The following is a 16308-nucleotide window of genomic DNA, read 5'->3' on the forward strand; positions in this document are numbered from 1 at the left end:
GAAGAGGAACACTCACTCGACAGAAACTAGATCCCAAATCCAGGTCTCAGGGAAGAATTTCCGAACTGTCTTTATCACATCACTTTGAAGCTTTGCATTTCCTAGAGGTGAAGAGAGGAATTGTATATATGATAAAAGTGACATATTAGGGAGGGTAGGGTTTAGATATCTTATGGGATCTGCCTGGAAAATCCACTGAGCATGGTCTGAGCTGAGGGAAACAGGATTTTTTTCCCATGGGATTTTTCCCACCAAGAAATTCTGTTTTTCTTGAAAGAAAATTCAAAAAAATAAGGAAGTATGGTGGGGGAAAACTACGCTTATTTTCTGCTTTCCAACTGGAAAAGTTAGAAAACAGTAACTGCTTAGGTTTCCCCCAACTTCTCCACTCGTATTTTTTCTTCCTTATTTTACACTTTCTGACTATTTTCCACCTTTTTCCTCTTGGAAAGTCAGCCATGTCCACTGGTTAGTTAGAGTAACTGGAGGGACTTATTTCCTGCGATCTGTCCCAGGCCCTGTTCTATAGTCAAAGGTGGGGCAAAAGCTGTAGAGGTGACTTCTAGAGCTGCATTCCCTACAAAAACCTCGGGGACCTATCCAAGACTCCTATTTAAATGTAAACTATTTAAAGATGTGGCTGTGACTCTGACTATCATATCCACAGGAGCGCAACTGTGATTCAGTTGGTTAAAGCACAGAACTGGGAGTCAAGCCCTAGGTTCTGTTCCCAATTCCACTGCTGAGCTGCTTGTGATATTGAGCAAGTCATAGAACCATTGGGTTAGAAAGGACCACAAGGATCATCCAGTCAAACCCCCTGCCAGGATGCAGGATTGGTCATGTGATTTAACTTGTCTGTGCTTCAATTTTCCCATCTGCAATATAAGGCATATGGTACTTCCACATCGCCCGGGTCTACAGAGAGGGATACTTATAATACTTATCCTCCTATGTAAAACGATTATATATTATATATATTATATTTTCTGATACATCCTTGTTTAGATTTTGTCGGTTCTGAGCTTGTGAAAGGCTCTGAACCAATAAACCCTGGAGAATGAAATCTTTATCATCCTCTGAAAAGAGACAGCATTGCCGCCTTTCCCTCATTTTCCCCTGCACACAAACTGAGTTCAGACTCCATTCCGTCCGTTGGCCATTCTACAGAAACTGCAAAGGAGGGACCAACTGAGGCAAACCACGATGTGCAGATGTGTCCCACTAGGAACTGGACACACTGATTGGACAATTCATTCCACACACTGGACACTTTTGAGGTGCAGCCTGAGTGGAAGTAGTGGCCTGGACATGAAAATACCATATCCCATTTCCCAAGCCATTCAGTCCACCCCTTTTTTTACACATTATCTTTACCAGCAGCTCCAATAGAGAGAGAATGTTCAGGCATGGACTTTCTCAGGCACGTGATGTCAGATGGGCACAGGACCGGCTTCCGTGTTGTAGAATTAGTAAAAACCTTTAGACCCATATCCTTAAAATAAAATAATAAAACAATAAATTATATTGCTCAATCAATGTATTAATTTACAACCAAAGAGCATCATGTCTCCCGCATCCTGTGTTGGAAGCAGTAGATTTCATTTATCTCCCCTCTTTCTTCCCCTTTATGTCCACCTTGCAGCCATTTTCTTCCTGTTGTATGCAATGCTGCAAGTTACTATTACTACACCTGCTGCTCAGTCAATATTGGATCTCAGGTGAATCCATCTCAGCTGGAGAAGAGGAGTCATGATGACATGTGGCCAACGGGAGAGGAGTGAGGTTAGATAAGGTCTTCAAAACAAGATGTAGCATTGACTCTGACCCTAATCTCTGGATTTCATTAGACAAAATAAGTCCCTTTATAACTAGAAGCACCTTGCTTGTGGAAGAGTATAAATATCAGGCTTCTCTTGTGCGGCTGGGACAACCCAGAGCTGAGAAGGCAAAAGGCCTGCAAGAAGGGAATAAATTGTTCAACTCCACAAGTTTGGTCTGCACAGGGGATCAGTACTGAGCTATCCATGGGGGAACTGTAATATTATGGTGAAACATGACATAAACACGAAGATTTAGATGGCTACATGAATAACAGAGTGGGCTGTATCTTAGTTGATGAGCCAAAGGTTTGATGAATTTGGTCTTTTTTGGTTCATAAATCATTCCCAAGCCACTCCACACTTCTGTCATTTTATTCACTATTAGTAAGTATTTGAATTAATATATGATTAATAACAACTATTTTCATAAAGAGGTGATCAGTTGTTATAGATTGTTACAGAGACCAACAGGTCAATAAACTGCTTATAACCATGGTTTATAATCATCTAAATCATCTCTTCCGATGTTCTCATAACCATCTATAACATACTACTCATGCCCATAACTTTCTTACAATATTGATTATTAATCCTTATAAACCATATATACATGGAACCTTAATATAATCTGTGACCAGCTTCCTGAAATTGTCTCCATGCCACCCCCTAGACATAGAATGCCTTTGCTGAGCTTGCACCAGGAATGAAATCCTGGCTCCATCGAAGCCAATGGCAATACTCCCATTGACTTCAGCAGGGCTAGGATTTCACCCCAGGTCATTACTTTTGTCATTCAGTTCCTTCCTCAAGGCCCACAGTTACCATGATGTCAACAATGAATTAGAAAGCTAGTAACCACTACCTATTAGAGCAGCTGTGGGTGGTTTGTGTGTGCTAAACAGAAGCAAAAAGTGGAACCGATGGCTCTCTCCCTGCGCATTCCACTTGCCTGCTGTATACCTTTCCCCTATCATTTCTTATTTTTTTATTAAGAACTTAAGAGCTGCCATACTGGATCAGACCATGGCCCATTTTGCCCAGTAGTCTCCAATGGTGGCCTATACTAGAGCTTCAGGGGGAGTGTATAGAACAGGGCAGCTATAGTGTGATCCACCCCTGTCTTCTCCCAGCTTCTGGTAGAGGTTTAGAGCCTTCCCCCAGAATTGATCTGTGTTCCTGAACATCTTTGCTCATAGCCATTGAAGGACCTATCCTCTGTGAACTGATCCAATTCTCTTCTGAATGCAGTTATACTTTTGGCCATCACAACATCCTTTGGCAAAGAGGTCCACAGGGTAGCTGTGCACTGTGTGAAAAAACACGTGCTCTTGTGTGTATTAAACCTGCTGTCTATTAATTTCATCAGGGGACCCCTGGTTTTTGTATTGTGTGAAGGGGATAAATAACACTTCTCTATTTACTTTCTCTACACTACTCATGATTTTATCGACTTCTGTGATATCCCCCCGAAGGCGTCTCTTTTCTAAGCTGAATAGCCATAATCTTTTTAGTTTGTCCTTGGATAGAAGCCATTCCATACCCTTGGATCATTTTGTTGCCCTTCTCGGAATCTTTTTCAGTTCCACTATATCCTATTTGAGATGGAACGACCAGAACTGGACACAGTACTCAAGGTGTGGGCAGACCACGGATTTATACAGTGGCATTATATCTTCTGTCTTATTTTCTATCCCTTTCCTAATAGTTCCTAACATTCTGTTAGCCTTTGTGACCAATGCTGCACATTGAATGAAGTTATCAGTTGTCTTTAAGATTGCAAGCTCCTAGGAACAGGGATTGTGTCTTCTTTAAAAAATGCCTACCCCACTGTGGGTTCAACCACAATGAATATAACTAAGCGTAATTCAGGGGATAGTCTAAACAACAATCCATGCAAGGGGAGAGTGAAGGACCCCCTGAGATATGGCAGACATTTCTAAAGAATCCACCTTCCCCCTAGCAGTGGAGAGCAATTGTGTGAGCATGGCTTAAAGATCTGAGATGTGATTCCTCTACAGCTTTCCTCTCTTCTGATGCCCCTTTTATGGAGCTGATGCAATGGCAGCACTATTAGGGAAACATTTAGAAGACATACCCTGAAAACTTCATAGACATCCCCATCATTAGTGACATTCACAGGCAGATAGTATAAGCCATTGAAAAAGGTGTCTGTGACTGGGATGCATGACTCTTTGTGGTCATCTTCCAGGTTGAGCCCTTTGTAGTAATAGCCATAATATTCTTGAATCTGGAGCTGGTTGTATACCTGGTGGGAGGGGATGAAATCAGATGAGCACAAGGAAATACCTCAGAATGGTGTAAAATCCTGATTCAACACTGAAAATCACCAGGCCTGAGCAAACTCCAAGCCGGCCCCCTTTGCACTTCAAAGGAGATCCAAGAAGTGCCGGGACTCAGTGAGAAAACTGTCCTGATTTACTTCAGGCTGTATTAGATTCACATGCTCAGTCTCGTAATACAGAGTGGACTAACAGTGGTTTTGGAGCATCAAAAGGGAGAACACACAGAGAAGAAAAGACCACCCTTATTATGCAACCTCCTGCTTTAAGAGACCACCTCAGAAATCTCCTCCAATGTACGCAGTACAAGTATACTCCAATTTTACGAGAAAACCACCTCTGTTATAGTATGGCTCTTCTCTGAAAAGTGACTGTAAAAATGGCAACAGCGGCTCCACGTTTATGCAATTCCAGGTTCTTTTTCAAATTGCTAGCACCACAAACTCGCCCTGGGATGTGAGCGTCAAGTTAGGTTCTTTCTCGCACCTCTTCACTAGTAATGCAGATGGTGCAGGCCATTGGTGACACCCGTGCAATCCCATTGCTTGCAGTAGGTTTGCACGGCTGTAACTGGCTGGAATTCATTAAAATATTCTGATGATGATGCACAAGAAAGAATAGACTCCATCTCCTTTTCTCTGAGCTTTGCAGGGTGAACAGGAGCAAAAATCAGCAAACATATTTTTGTCATTAAAGTGAGTAGGCATGAGCTTGAATGTTTCCGCACAAGGGGCCTGAATCAAAATCCCCTGAAGTTCACTGAAATATTCAATTGACTTCTACAGGTGTTGGATCAGGCCCAACAAGCAAGCCTGCTTGAGTAAGAACCTGCCATTTTTACATAATCACTTACTTTTAAGGATAGAACTGCACTACAAGAATTCAAATTGGTCTACCTCTTAATTCAGATCTCGCTATACCCTGCTTTTCCCAAAAGAAACATTTGGTCTGGCAATTGATTACCTTGATTTATATAGCAGTTCCTATATAACCCTTAGCCCTGCTTGAGTCAATTACATTTCTAATTCTGCAGAGAAGGGGAATCACGGTCAGTAGCAGATAAGTCAGACCGTGGGCATGTCAATATCTGAGAAGGAGACCTAGAAGTGCCTTTTGAACAGCTGTACCAACAGCACGTGAGCCATCACCTAGTCCTTCATTTCCCTAGAGTTATCTACCAATTAGAAGTGCATTAAGTGGCCCTGGTGATGCAGGTTTCTGGTATTCCCATAAAATAGCAATGCCACCTCGCTCCTATACAGTACTTTTTATCAGTAGATCTCAAAGCGCTTTACAAAAGGAGCTCAGTATCGTTATCTCCATTGTTCAGTGGGGAGACAGGCACTCAGAGTCGCCCAAGATCACCCAGCAATCCAGTGGCAGGGTCAGGTGTTTTGAGTCCCTGTCCAATGTTGGATCCAATTGGCCACCTATGAGCCGACTCTAGACAGTCACGAGTTGCGAAAAAGGAACAAAGATATTGCAATAACAACAGCGCAATCGTAGATTTCTCCTAGGCTTCAAGGTCTGTGGCCACAGCTACATCCTGCTATACTTCAGTACACGGCTGCTGGCCAGAGGATCTTTGGAAGCATAGTAATGATGCAGAAGTCAGAACTGTTTCTTGGCACTTCCCTGCCATGTGAAGCTATGAACCCGCCTGGGAAGCCCAATACTTTGCTCCTCTCTGAATAGAAAGAGGAGAGAATTTGCGGCAAGACTTACAGTCTCAGCAGACAGCTCTTGCTCAGGTCTCAGGAGCAGGACGCTCTGATCCACAGCCCGCAGGGCGCAGTGGGAGTTGGCAGCAGCTTCAAGGAGGAGGCTGACGTTAGAGGCCGGGAGCCCCTGCTTCTTGGAGAACTGCAGCCCAACCTGGAATTGAGCAGAGAAATCACAGTCCCTTAGGAGAATCGTTTTAGTGGGTAAATTTCAATCTGACGGAGAGATGATGAATAGGCTCTCACCTTTCCCCACAGCCCCCTTCCATCCTCTGCAGGACAAAAGCCTCACCATCAAACAGAATCTCCCAGAGTCCCATTCTAGCATCCCTGCTCATCTCTCTCCCCAGCAGCAATGGCAGCCCTCACTGTGCTTGAACATCCAACCATGTCCCCTCCATAAGCAACTCCTGTCTCCCCGCTAGCCTTCATCCCTGGCGTTCACTCGTTGAGTCTCCCAGATCTCTTTGCCCTTTCCTTGCTCTCTGCCCTTGAAGGGAAGCCAGAATGCAGGGCTGATGTAACTGGAGTCACATCCTCTAGGTTCCCCAGCCGGGGGCAATCTGGAGCAGGCATCGAAGAGAGAGCAGAGTTCTCACCTTGTTCCTGAAGCACGTCTCGACCTGGAATCTTGCGCTATCAGCCACCAGCTCCCCACCAGGGTGCACGGTGTAGAGCAGCATCTGGGCAGTGGGAGCCAGCTTCTCGCTGACAGCCAGCGGGATGAAGAACGTGCCACTGGGAGCTGCAGGAGGAACAGGGAGCCAGTAGTAGGAAAATCCAAGAGACAGAAGGAATCAGGGCTTCAGTGGATGAACTGACCCTTTTGCCTGTAAGCTAAACGCTTCTTTAAAATGCGATAGTTGGTTATTGGGACCCCAGCTCTCACCCGCCCATGGACTGCTCCCCTCGGGGAGATGCCAGTATCAAGATGCTGAGCACCAGGCATAGTGTGAGGGGAGCTGCTGGCAGAAAGGAGTTCTAGGAGCCTCACTTCTGGGTAGGAAAACATGCATGTGAGTGCTACAAGCCAGGCACACACCGACAATATTGTCCACAGAGATTGAACTCAGGACAACAGCCCAAGACTCTACCGCCTGAGCTAAAGGCAAGTCCCCTTAGCAGGCTGAGATAGTAGCAGGCGGTTCTCATGGTTAGAGGGAGCTAGCCTTCTGTGTCCTGGACTAGTGCATTACACCAGCACCTGGAGGACGAGAAGGGGTGAGAAATACACAACCTGGGAGTTTCTGTTACGCCAGAAGTAAAACATGCACAAATGTAATGTTGACAACCAACTTTTAAAGGCAGGTTGGTCATCCAACCAGGAATCAGAAATACTATTATGTGACTTAGGTGATCAGACACATACTTCTAATGATGAATAGTGAATAGTCATAGTCAGCCGTTTGCTGACATCCCTGACGGAGAAATCACAGCGAAAGAAAGGGACTAATTCACACCGAGTATCATTCCCAGCTAACCATTCCGTTTAGGAACGATGGGATGAATCTGGCTGTAATGTCAGGGAACGGACCCACCTGAGGCACGAAAGCTCCCTTCCAGGGCTAAGAATGCTGTGCCTGTGACTGATGTCAGAGATAGGTCTAGTAACTAACCGGAAACAGATCCCAGACAGCTGCAATTTTTAGCCTATTTCACACAAGATACTTCTGCTTTGGAGTTCACATCTTTGTTTTCTAACACTAACATCTCAGCACTTACCACTGCTGATGCTGACTTGCTGTTGGCCGTTGAGAACAATTTTGCCTTTTGCCTTCACCTGTGCACAAAAAAGAGACCATGAGACAGGCTCAAGGAAGGTCCAGTTGATTTTAGTGGTCTAGTAGTAAACACCTATTATTCATTAAGGATCTGTGGTACGGGATTGTAAAGTTTGGTGCTCACAGACATGAGGGATGGGTAGCTTCATGATAATGAGACAGAGCTGTAGGCAGACCCTGTGCGAGTTTCCCCCATTCCCTCTGTTATTCTAGCCCAGGGCTCCCCACACAGCTCTGCCAATGCCTCCCACACCTGCCCTGCAGTGTCTCCAGCAACTCTAGTCCTGGCTCTGCTGCCTGGCAGTTGCGCAGCACAACGGACTGAGTGAGAGTCCCCCAGGTGATCATTTTCAGCTCTCCGCTCCCTGGAGCTCACAGTACTTTGGATGATTTGAGAGATCAATGTTTAATTGACTCAAAGTTTAAATGGGCAGAGGCCAGGTGGAACCCATTGACATGATCATGGCTCAGTTCTGATTTCTTACCCCTGACTTGTCTAGGTTATATTTCTGACTTGATCAATACTCAGCCAAGGATAAAGGCAAAGAGGCGTTTAGGGAGGCAGAGCAGACACCTAGCATTTACCAGGTAGAAGAAGTTCACAGTGGTGGCATTCCCGTATCCCTTTTTGTTCAAATTGTAGTGCACCGTGATGGCCCTCTGCTGACCACAGCTCAGCTTCTCCTGGACCCGCTCAATTTTCACAAAGCTGTTAGTGTGGGAATAGAAGCGCTGGATGTAGTATGCGGTCTCAGATTCGTAAGTGTCGATCCAGCCAGAGTCTCTACAGCCCTCTGTTGCGTATGTGGCCTGACAAGAGAGAGAGAGAGAAAAAAAAGCAAAGAGAGGATTTAATGAAGAGGAAATTAAAGTGTCAAAGGGCAGCTGGGGCGGAGATGTTTATTCACAGCTGTTTCCAGGATAATCTGTGTAAAGCAGTGGGAAATGGTTTTTAGGAGCTGGTTAGTCTAATAGCTCTACCAGTATTTTGTGTATGAGCTTGTGGGAACAATTCCTGCACAGCAAGTCCAGTCCAGCTAGGCTGCATGCTGTGCTAGCTCTCTGTGGTCCTTAACACATCCAGACCTCTCAGGTGTGCATAGACAGACAGGTCACGGGACATCCTTGTGGGCTGGCTATGAGGGCATAAGCTATCGGGAGGATCTGCAGAGCTAGCACCGCACCAGTCCCAGGCAGCCTGGATTTGCCGCCACCTCTTTTTTCCCCATGTCAGGGTAAAATAAAGGATGGAGGGAGCACGTGCCTTGGGATCTGAGTGTCCAGTAGGGAGGGAAAGAGGCAACATCAAAAGGAATAGTTGGTTTGGGTGGCAGTGCATCCAGGTTGGACGGGGACAGACAGAGGCAGGGAGGAGTTTCTGCATTGAGGAGAAGGTAGGAAGGAACTGAAGGCTGCAGTCTGTCACTCTCCGAGCCCCGATGGTCCCCAGCCAGGTCTCTCTTGGGGTTTCTACAGGCTTTTTTGGCCAAGTGACAAAATGTAGCAAGAAGTTTGATCCTGAGTCAAGTTGCACCAAAGAAACTGTAAGATGCAAAGTAGCCATGCGACTTGACCCAGGATCAAAATTGGGGACAGCACCAAAATCTGAGGGTGCAGTAACCACAGAGGAGTACCGGTACCAAACTGCAGAGGTGCCAATCAGAGGATGGATGCACAATGGGGGGACAGAGCCGGACAGCTGAAATCATCATATTAAAGGCAGCTGACTATCATCTTCTCCGATGAATATTTTCCTTATGTCAACCTTTTAGATAGCCACATCTGATGTTGCGGCTGGATCAAGACTGGGAGACCAAATGAAAACAAGGCCACTGGGCTTGTTCCTCTAAAAATGAAACTTTCTCCTTCCTCCTCCTCTACTACACTCCCCATGGACGCAGGAGTCACTGGAGGGACAGATACTTCCCCACACACTGCAACTCACGGAGAACAATATTTTCCATGAGAATACCAGTTTGCTCCTCCCCCCGGCTGAACGACTCTCTGGGGAACAGAGCCCTCTCCCCGTAGCTCTCTCAGTTACTTACTGTCAGCTTTAGTCTGGGCTCAAAGAGTTGGGAGGTGTCGATGGAAAAGGAAGTAATGCCATTCTGGTCTGTGGTATAGTCAGCCACATGGTTCCCGTTGAGCTCTAGCCGGATGATCTCATTTTCCATAGGGGTGCCATCCTCTTTTTCTACTTGGATCTGAACAAATAAAGGTGTCCAAGGTATTAAGGAAATGTACAGGACAAATAAAGCCCCACTTACTCCCCTTAATATGTTATGTCGGCTTCAAAGCCTTCGGTATTGACGACAACTTGTGGGGAGGGCACAGTGAATAGCAGCAGGTGGTGCCACCAAATAGTAAAGTGTATTTAAGACACATGAATCAGTCAGAGTATTTTGTGTGGATTCTGTGAAGGGCAGAGAGGGGAAATTCCCTGTGGAGCTTCACAGGAGGGTCAAAGGAAGGCAGGAGGAATATTCCTGCCATGGAGGGGAGAAGGATAGGTTTATATATAGGATTAGGTATAAAGTATTCTCCTTAGTCTCTGTCAGGAAATACCAGCCATGACTCTTCAGTAATGGGCTGTTCAAAGCACCACAGAACATTAAATGCTACCAAGTGGGAGATCAGGGCTCAAATCCTGACCTCAGACTCTTGCTCCCTGGGCCTGCAGGGATGAATGGCTGCGCGGGTGGTGTTCTTTGCAGAATCTTGGCTTGTGAAACCTGGGGTGATCAGGGGCTTGCAACTGATCTTGTACCTTAACAAAAAACATTTGCCCCAGGTATAAATGTTCTTCCCTGACCCGACATGCCTCATGTCACTACAGACCCCCTGCCGATAACCCCAGCTTTCATGATCCAGCCAGGTTTCCTCATTTTCTCTGAAAGCCCTGAATGCAATGGGAAAACGGTGCTTTAGGGGCTATTGCCATGTGGTGCTACTGAGGGAACCTGCCTCGTGGTGTCGGGGGATGGACATAAACAGTATCACAGAGACCACTTCTGCAACTCCAGAGTTTGCCCAGGACATTCCCTCTTTGCCGTCCTACCTGTCCAAAGTAAGGAATTCCCCTTTTATAGTAGGTGTCCATGTTCGTAAACCACATTCTCTCCCTTGCCTGGTAGATGTAAATGTAGTCAGAGCCTGTAATCTGCACGCCTGAAGAAGGATGAAGAAGAAGAGACAAGAATCACAGCTGAGGGGAAGATATGGTTTTAAAGAAAGCTGCATTGAGAGAACCTTGGAAGGGATAATTGTGTTAATAAAATGGCACTTGATGGTGAAATGAGTCTCGTTCTGGGCCACCAGGGATTCCTCTTAAAGACTGCCAGCTCTCAGAGTGCCTCTTAAACTCAGCCCGCAGCCCCCATCTCTGCCTCAGCCACATCCCAGTCTCTTTTCCGGCCAGTGGTACCTGTTCCAGTCTCTGTGAGGATCACCTCCACTTCAAGGTGTCTGAACATCCTGGGATGATAAAGCTGGAAGGGATTGGTGTTGATGACCTCTGTGATGCAGCCATCCTTCCCCAGCTGAAAAGTGAAGGGACCACCCCGTGAGCATACAGGGAAAGAGCCCAGCTCTCCGAAGGGCAATGGCTCTTTGACCTTGTCCATGAAGCTCTGCAGATCATAGCACCTCTGCTCGCATTTGCCACGCCTCCCTCTCTGCTCTTGTCTAATTGCTCCTTCTTTCTCCACACCTAACCAACCCTCCACCACTGCCCCTCCTGTGCCTTCTTCTCCTCCCCTGAAACCCTCCCACTCCCTGTCCTGCTCCTCTGGGTCTTCAGATCTCCTCGCAAAACACACTTCTTGTGTGATATTTTAGGGTTTGTCTCCACGTGAAAGGTCATCTGGGATAGCACGTGAATTTAAAGTGGATTAACTATCCTGATTAACTCCATGTGTAGATACCCTTATTCTGGAATAAATGTGCTTTCTTTTGAATTAGTTTAATCTCAAATGGATTAAGCTAATTTGAAGTGAGGCACTCTTAGGGCTTTTCTTCACTTGAAATGCTACAGTGACACAGTTGCTTCACTGTCTCACTTCAGCATGGCACTACCTACGATGTGGGGAGGGGTTCTCCCCCCACTGTAGTTATTCCACTTCCCCGAGAGGCAGTAGCTAGGTCAATGCAAGAATTCTTCTGTTGACTGAGTGCTATCTACATTGGAGGTTAGGTCGTCTTAACGATGCCACTCAGGAGTGTGAATTTTTCACATCCCTGAGCAATGTAGCTAGGCCAACCTAACTAACTCTCAAGTGTACATCAGGCCTCCATCCAGAATAAAGGTGTCCACACAGATTTAACCAGGAACAGCTATTCTGGAATATCTTCCCATGTAGACAAGCCCTTAGTTCGCTCAGCAAAAATTCAATCCTGCAAGGTGCTGAGCACTCTAGCTTTGATTCAATGAAGTACTTATGCACATGCTTAACTTAAAAGCATGAGAGTAAACCCAGCTGACTTTAATGGAACTACACCAATTTATACCAGTTAAAGATCTGGCCCAGAAAATTTTAATAGTCTGATTGCAAATCTCTTCCACTTTCAGTTTTATTTTCTCCACTCGTTTAATGAAAGAATTTTATTAGTTCTCCCTTCCTCAATGGAATCTTCCATGCCAGACAAAATCTGAATTTCCAAAGTAAAACAAAAGAAAAGAAAAAGAGAGAGAGAAGATGCAGAAAAAATGTTTTTGGAAAAAAGAAGAACAAAGAATCACACCTTGTTGGCCTTCCTTACACATCGTAAAATTCATAAAAACAAAAAGGCCCAAAGCACAGTGTTTTATACCCTGTGCAGGTTGCCTTTAATACATAAACCAGAGCAATACAGATCTGTTTATCAAAAAGAGGTGACTACTTTTCGCCCGCCCCCTCCTCTGAAATGGGATTATTTCTCTTTGAGTCAACAGGCTGGGATTGCTGGTGTTAATTCGGATAGGACATGATTCAGCTGGTAGCACTCCTATTCCTGGGATAGGATGTTGCAGATTCATACCCTTTGCTGACACTGGAGTGTAATGCAACATGGTTCGTGGTGCAGTTAAGTCAAGATCCTGTCTTTTCTTTTCAGGAAGAAGTCAAAGATCCCCAGGGATTTTCTGAAGAAGAAAACCCAGTGTCCTGGCCAAAGTGCCCCACTCAGTGAAACAGGCTGTAGCATCGGAGGCTGAGAGTGTAGAACAGTCATTGCATTTGCCTGCACAATTACTGCACTCCCAGTCTAACCCGTCTCTCTGTGGCTCCCGTACATAATGGGCCAAATTCATCCACAGTGTATTAAAAAAAACCTCTGCCCATCCAAGGGCCTCCAACCATGCCCATGAGATATTGGGAAAAACATGCCTTCCTTTGATAGCGCCTCTAGTCCCACACCAAGGAAAAGGAAAAGGGAGACAATAAAGCCTCCAAACATCGTGCAATGTCCTGGATGATAAAGTTTCAAGGAAGGAAGAGCAAGCGGTGCAGGCCCGTATCATACCTGTGCAGTAACAGCTTCACAGATTCCCTTGGGGTTCTCATTACACTTCTCATTATAGTGCTTCCTGCACACACTGATCTGCACTTGCCCCTGGACAGGTTGGCCATAGGTGTATCTAGAGAAGGAGGAAACACAAAGAGGAATCAGCTCCCATGATCACAGTTGCCAAGGCTAGCAGGAAACCAGTACCGGCTGTAACACACTATTGACTAGAAGCTGAAATCCAGATAAGGCTAGTTCTGCAGATCTCTGTCTTTGGACGTCTTTCCCAACTCATTCATTGCTTCTCATCGAAATGCCATTACTGCCTTACACAGAACAAGATATGTCCCATGAAAGTGCCTGTCTGGGCACTATTATATATATATATATATATATGGGGTTGCATCACACTTTCCCCTTGACAGTGCACGTGATGAAATGGGAACTTTCTGTAATATATTTTATGAATCCCATGTGTGCCTCAGTTTCCCCCTGTACTGGACATTGCTACCCAGTGGCGGCTACAGGGTTAAGTCTATCCTTGCAGCGGTGCAGGAAACACGAGGTGTGTGTCACCTTGCCAACTGGTGTGGACAGGCGGAGGCTGACCCATATCAATAAGACAGTGGAAACCTACAGAACATTGAAACCTAGCACTCAAAAACTAAGAGGAAGGAGGTTTATTCCACACCTCTCCGCTGGGAAGTTGAGCCATGTCCAGCTGGAGTACAGAGGTCTGGTGGTGACAGGCAGGGGATAAAGAGCTGGTTTCTGGGAGAGGCTAGGCTGCTCTCCACCTGGGGCTGACAAAGGCACAGAGAGACAGACCCGAAATGGGTTCCACAGCAGCTTGGCTAGCCAAAGGCACTGGCTTGGCCAGATGGACTATGCCTTAGTCTCCCTTTCCCTGTGCCAAGATAAGGACTTCCGATACTCTGTCCCCGCTGACTAACAAACCCTGCTCTGTTTTGAAAGGGCTTCCTGGTGCCACTGCAGATACTTGTTGAGGTACCCTGGTCCCTGGGACAAATCATTGATGCTCTGTGTCATTTGGACTTGCTGGGCAGAGCTCATGGTATGAAGCAGGAGTGCCGGAGCCCAGAGGCTGTCTCAGAGGCAGAGAGGCGGCGGGACTTATCCTGAAGGAAAAGTGGGACCCCTCGGGGGTCTGGAAAACTTGAAGGGGTTCTTCCAAGAGGCTGTGGGGGGTAGCACAGACCCTGTAGATCCATGACAAAGACCTTAATGCCAGATATTCTAATATATTAACCTACGTACCTCTCCTGCTCTCTTTCTTTGCTTTCTCTCCCCTTCCTCCATGCCTCGATAGCAATACAAAACCCAATACCTAGTACCTCTATATTGCTTTGTGTCTTCAAACTGCTGTGCAATGCAGGTGAATATCATCAATATCATGTTACAGAGAGTGAAAGACAGGTGCAGGGGGTAAGTGACTTGCTCAAGGTCACAAAGTGAATCATTAGCAGAGTCAGGATTAGGATTCAAAAGTTTCTGTCTCCCAGTCTTGTGTTCCTTCCACAACACCATGCTCCTTCCACAACACCATGCTCCTTATATGAATTTACATTTTCCCCGCTCTGATACTTACACAGCGCAAACATTCACTTTGAGTTCTTGATCCAAGAAAGAGATCTTCCTTGGTGCGTTGATCTTCAGTTCAAACTTTGGCAACACTGAAAATGCAAGGCAAATATTATTGCTAAGTGATGTCGTAGGTGTGAAGGGGGAAGAAGAAAAAGGGAACCTACTTGTACCAGTACTTGAGGGGTATGAACACCAAAGAGAGAGAGAGCAATTGTTTACAGGGGTACAGACAGGCATAAGTAAGAGTATGGGGATGATGTTCTTAGAAATGGAAAATTTAGGTTTAATAGTAGGAAAAATTCTTCTTTACAAGGAGCTGTAATACTATGATTATAACACTTATATAGTGTTTTCATCTGTAGATCTCAAAGCACTTAACCAAGGATGTAAGTGTCATTACCCTCATTTTACAGATGGGGAAACTGAGGCACAGAAAGATTACAGTGACTTGGCCAAGGTCACTCTGCAGGACAGTTGGGAATAGAATCAACATCTCCTAGTTCTCCGTGCAGTGCTAATCCACTGTCCTGCACTGCTCCATTAGGAAGGTTAGGAGCATAGTGTCCCAAGGGAAGTGGACATCCTAGTACTGGAGACATTTAAAACTGGATGAAGCCTGGAGAACAGACGGCAAGTGATAGAGATGGAAGGAAACTGATTCAATGAGACTAACAGGTCTCTGTCTCCATCTTCTATGATGAGTTCGTCTGTTGCCCTAGGTGTCTTTCAGCTGTGATGAAGCACCTCCAAGATGCCCTTTTCTCATCTAGCTCACAATAGGTTGAAAACAGAGTTTTGTGAAGGAGTGGGTGGGAAGGAAGCTCTCCCTGCTACCATAAAAGCTTGGGTTGTCAAAGCCCAGACCAAGAGCTCACAGGAGGCAGCCTATCTGGGAAAGTCCCAGGGACAAGATGAGGGCTGCCAAACTCATAAGGAGAAAACAAATCAGTGGAGTTGTTCCATATAAAATTACAAAAAACAGAGAGATAATCAGTCACTGGTGGCTTTTATTTCTCTATCTGCTTACAGTAACCTTTCATCCTGTTTGCCCTGCAGTTCACCCCTGCTGCCAGATATCAATCTATGTATCCTCCTATTAAACTGTATATAACTGTAGATTTCTATAGCACAGTATATGGAAGTGCCTTACATACAATACCAACCTCACACAGCCATATGAGATGGTCGAGTTCAGGATCCTGACCAAAGGAAAAAAGGAAAGAAACAGGATACAGACCTTGGATTTCAGAAAAGCAGATTCTGACTCACTCAGGGAGCTGTTGGGCAAGATCCCCTGGGAGGCTCGATGAGGGAGAAAAGAGCCCAAGAATTTTAAAGAAACCTCTATGAGGGCACAGGAACAAATCATCACGATGTGCAGAAAGAAAAGCAAATATGGCAAGAGACCAGCTTGGCTTAACAGAGAAATCTTCAGTGAGTTTAAACACCAAAAGGAAGTGAAAAAGAAGTAGAAGCTTGGTCAGATGATTAGGGAGGAGTATAAAAATACTGCTCAAGATTGCAGGATTGAAATCAGAATGGGCAAAGCACAACTGGAGTTGCAGTTAGCAAGGGACATGAAGAGTAACAAGGT

General features: G+C 45.6%; 1 protein-coding gene across 1 annotated transcript in view; it reads right to left on the reverse strand.

Annotated features, from left to right (window-relative positions):
• Window positions 1–16308, reverse strand: part of LOC137154947 (ovostatin-like) — a 44867-nt gene that overhangs the window by 15748 nt on the left and 12811 nt on the right. Inside the window, exons 7-18 of the mRNA XM_067550790.1 lie at window positions 14719–14803; window positions 13128–13242; window positions 11053–11167; window positions 10687–10796; window positions 9674–9832; window positions 8211–8435; window positions 7567–7624; window positions 6444–6589; window positions 5849–5998; window positions 3919–4089; window positions 1378–1495; window positions 17–101 (exon numbers count right to left, since the gene is read on the reverse strand). Of these exons, the coding sequence (XP_067406891.1) occupies window positions 17–101; window positions 1378–1495; window positions 3919–4089; window positions 5849–5998; window positions 6444–6589; window positions 7567–7624; window positions 8211–8435; window positions 9674–9832; window positions 10687–10796; window positions 11053–11167; window positions 13128–13242; window positions 14719–14803 (1537 nt within the window). The remainder of the gene's footprint in view (window positions 1–16; window positions 102–1377; window positions 1496–3918; window positions 4090–5848; window positions 5999–6443; window positions 6590–7566; window positions 7625–8210; window positions 8436–9673; window positions 9833–10686; window positions 10797–11052; window positions 11168–13127; window positions 13243–14718; window positions 14804–16308) is intronic.

This window comes from Emydura macquarii, unplaced genomic scaffold, assembly GCF_026122565.2.
Source record: "Emydura macquarii macquarii isolate MOO-44397 ecotype Brisbane River unplaced genomic scaffold, CSIRO-AGI_Emac_v2 contig_1343, whole genome shotgun sequence".
Taxonomy (NCBI): Eukaryota; Metazoa; Chordata; order Testudines; family Chelidae; genus Emydura; species Emydura macquarii.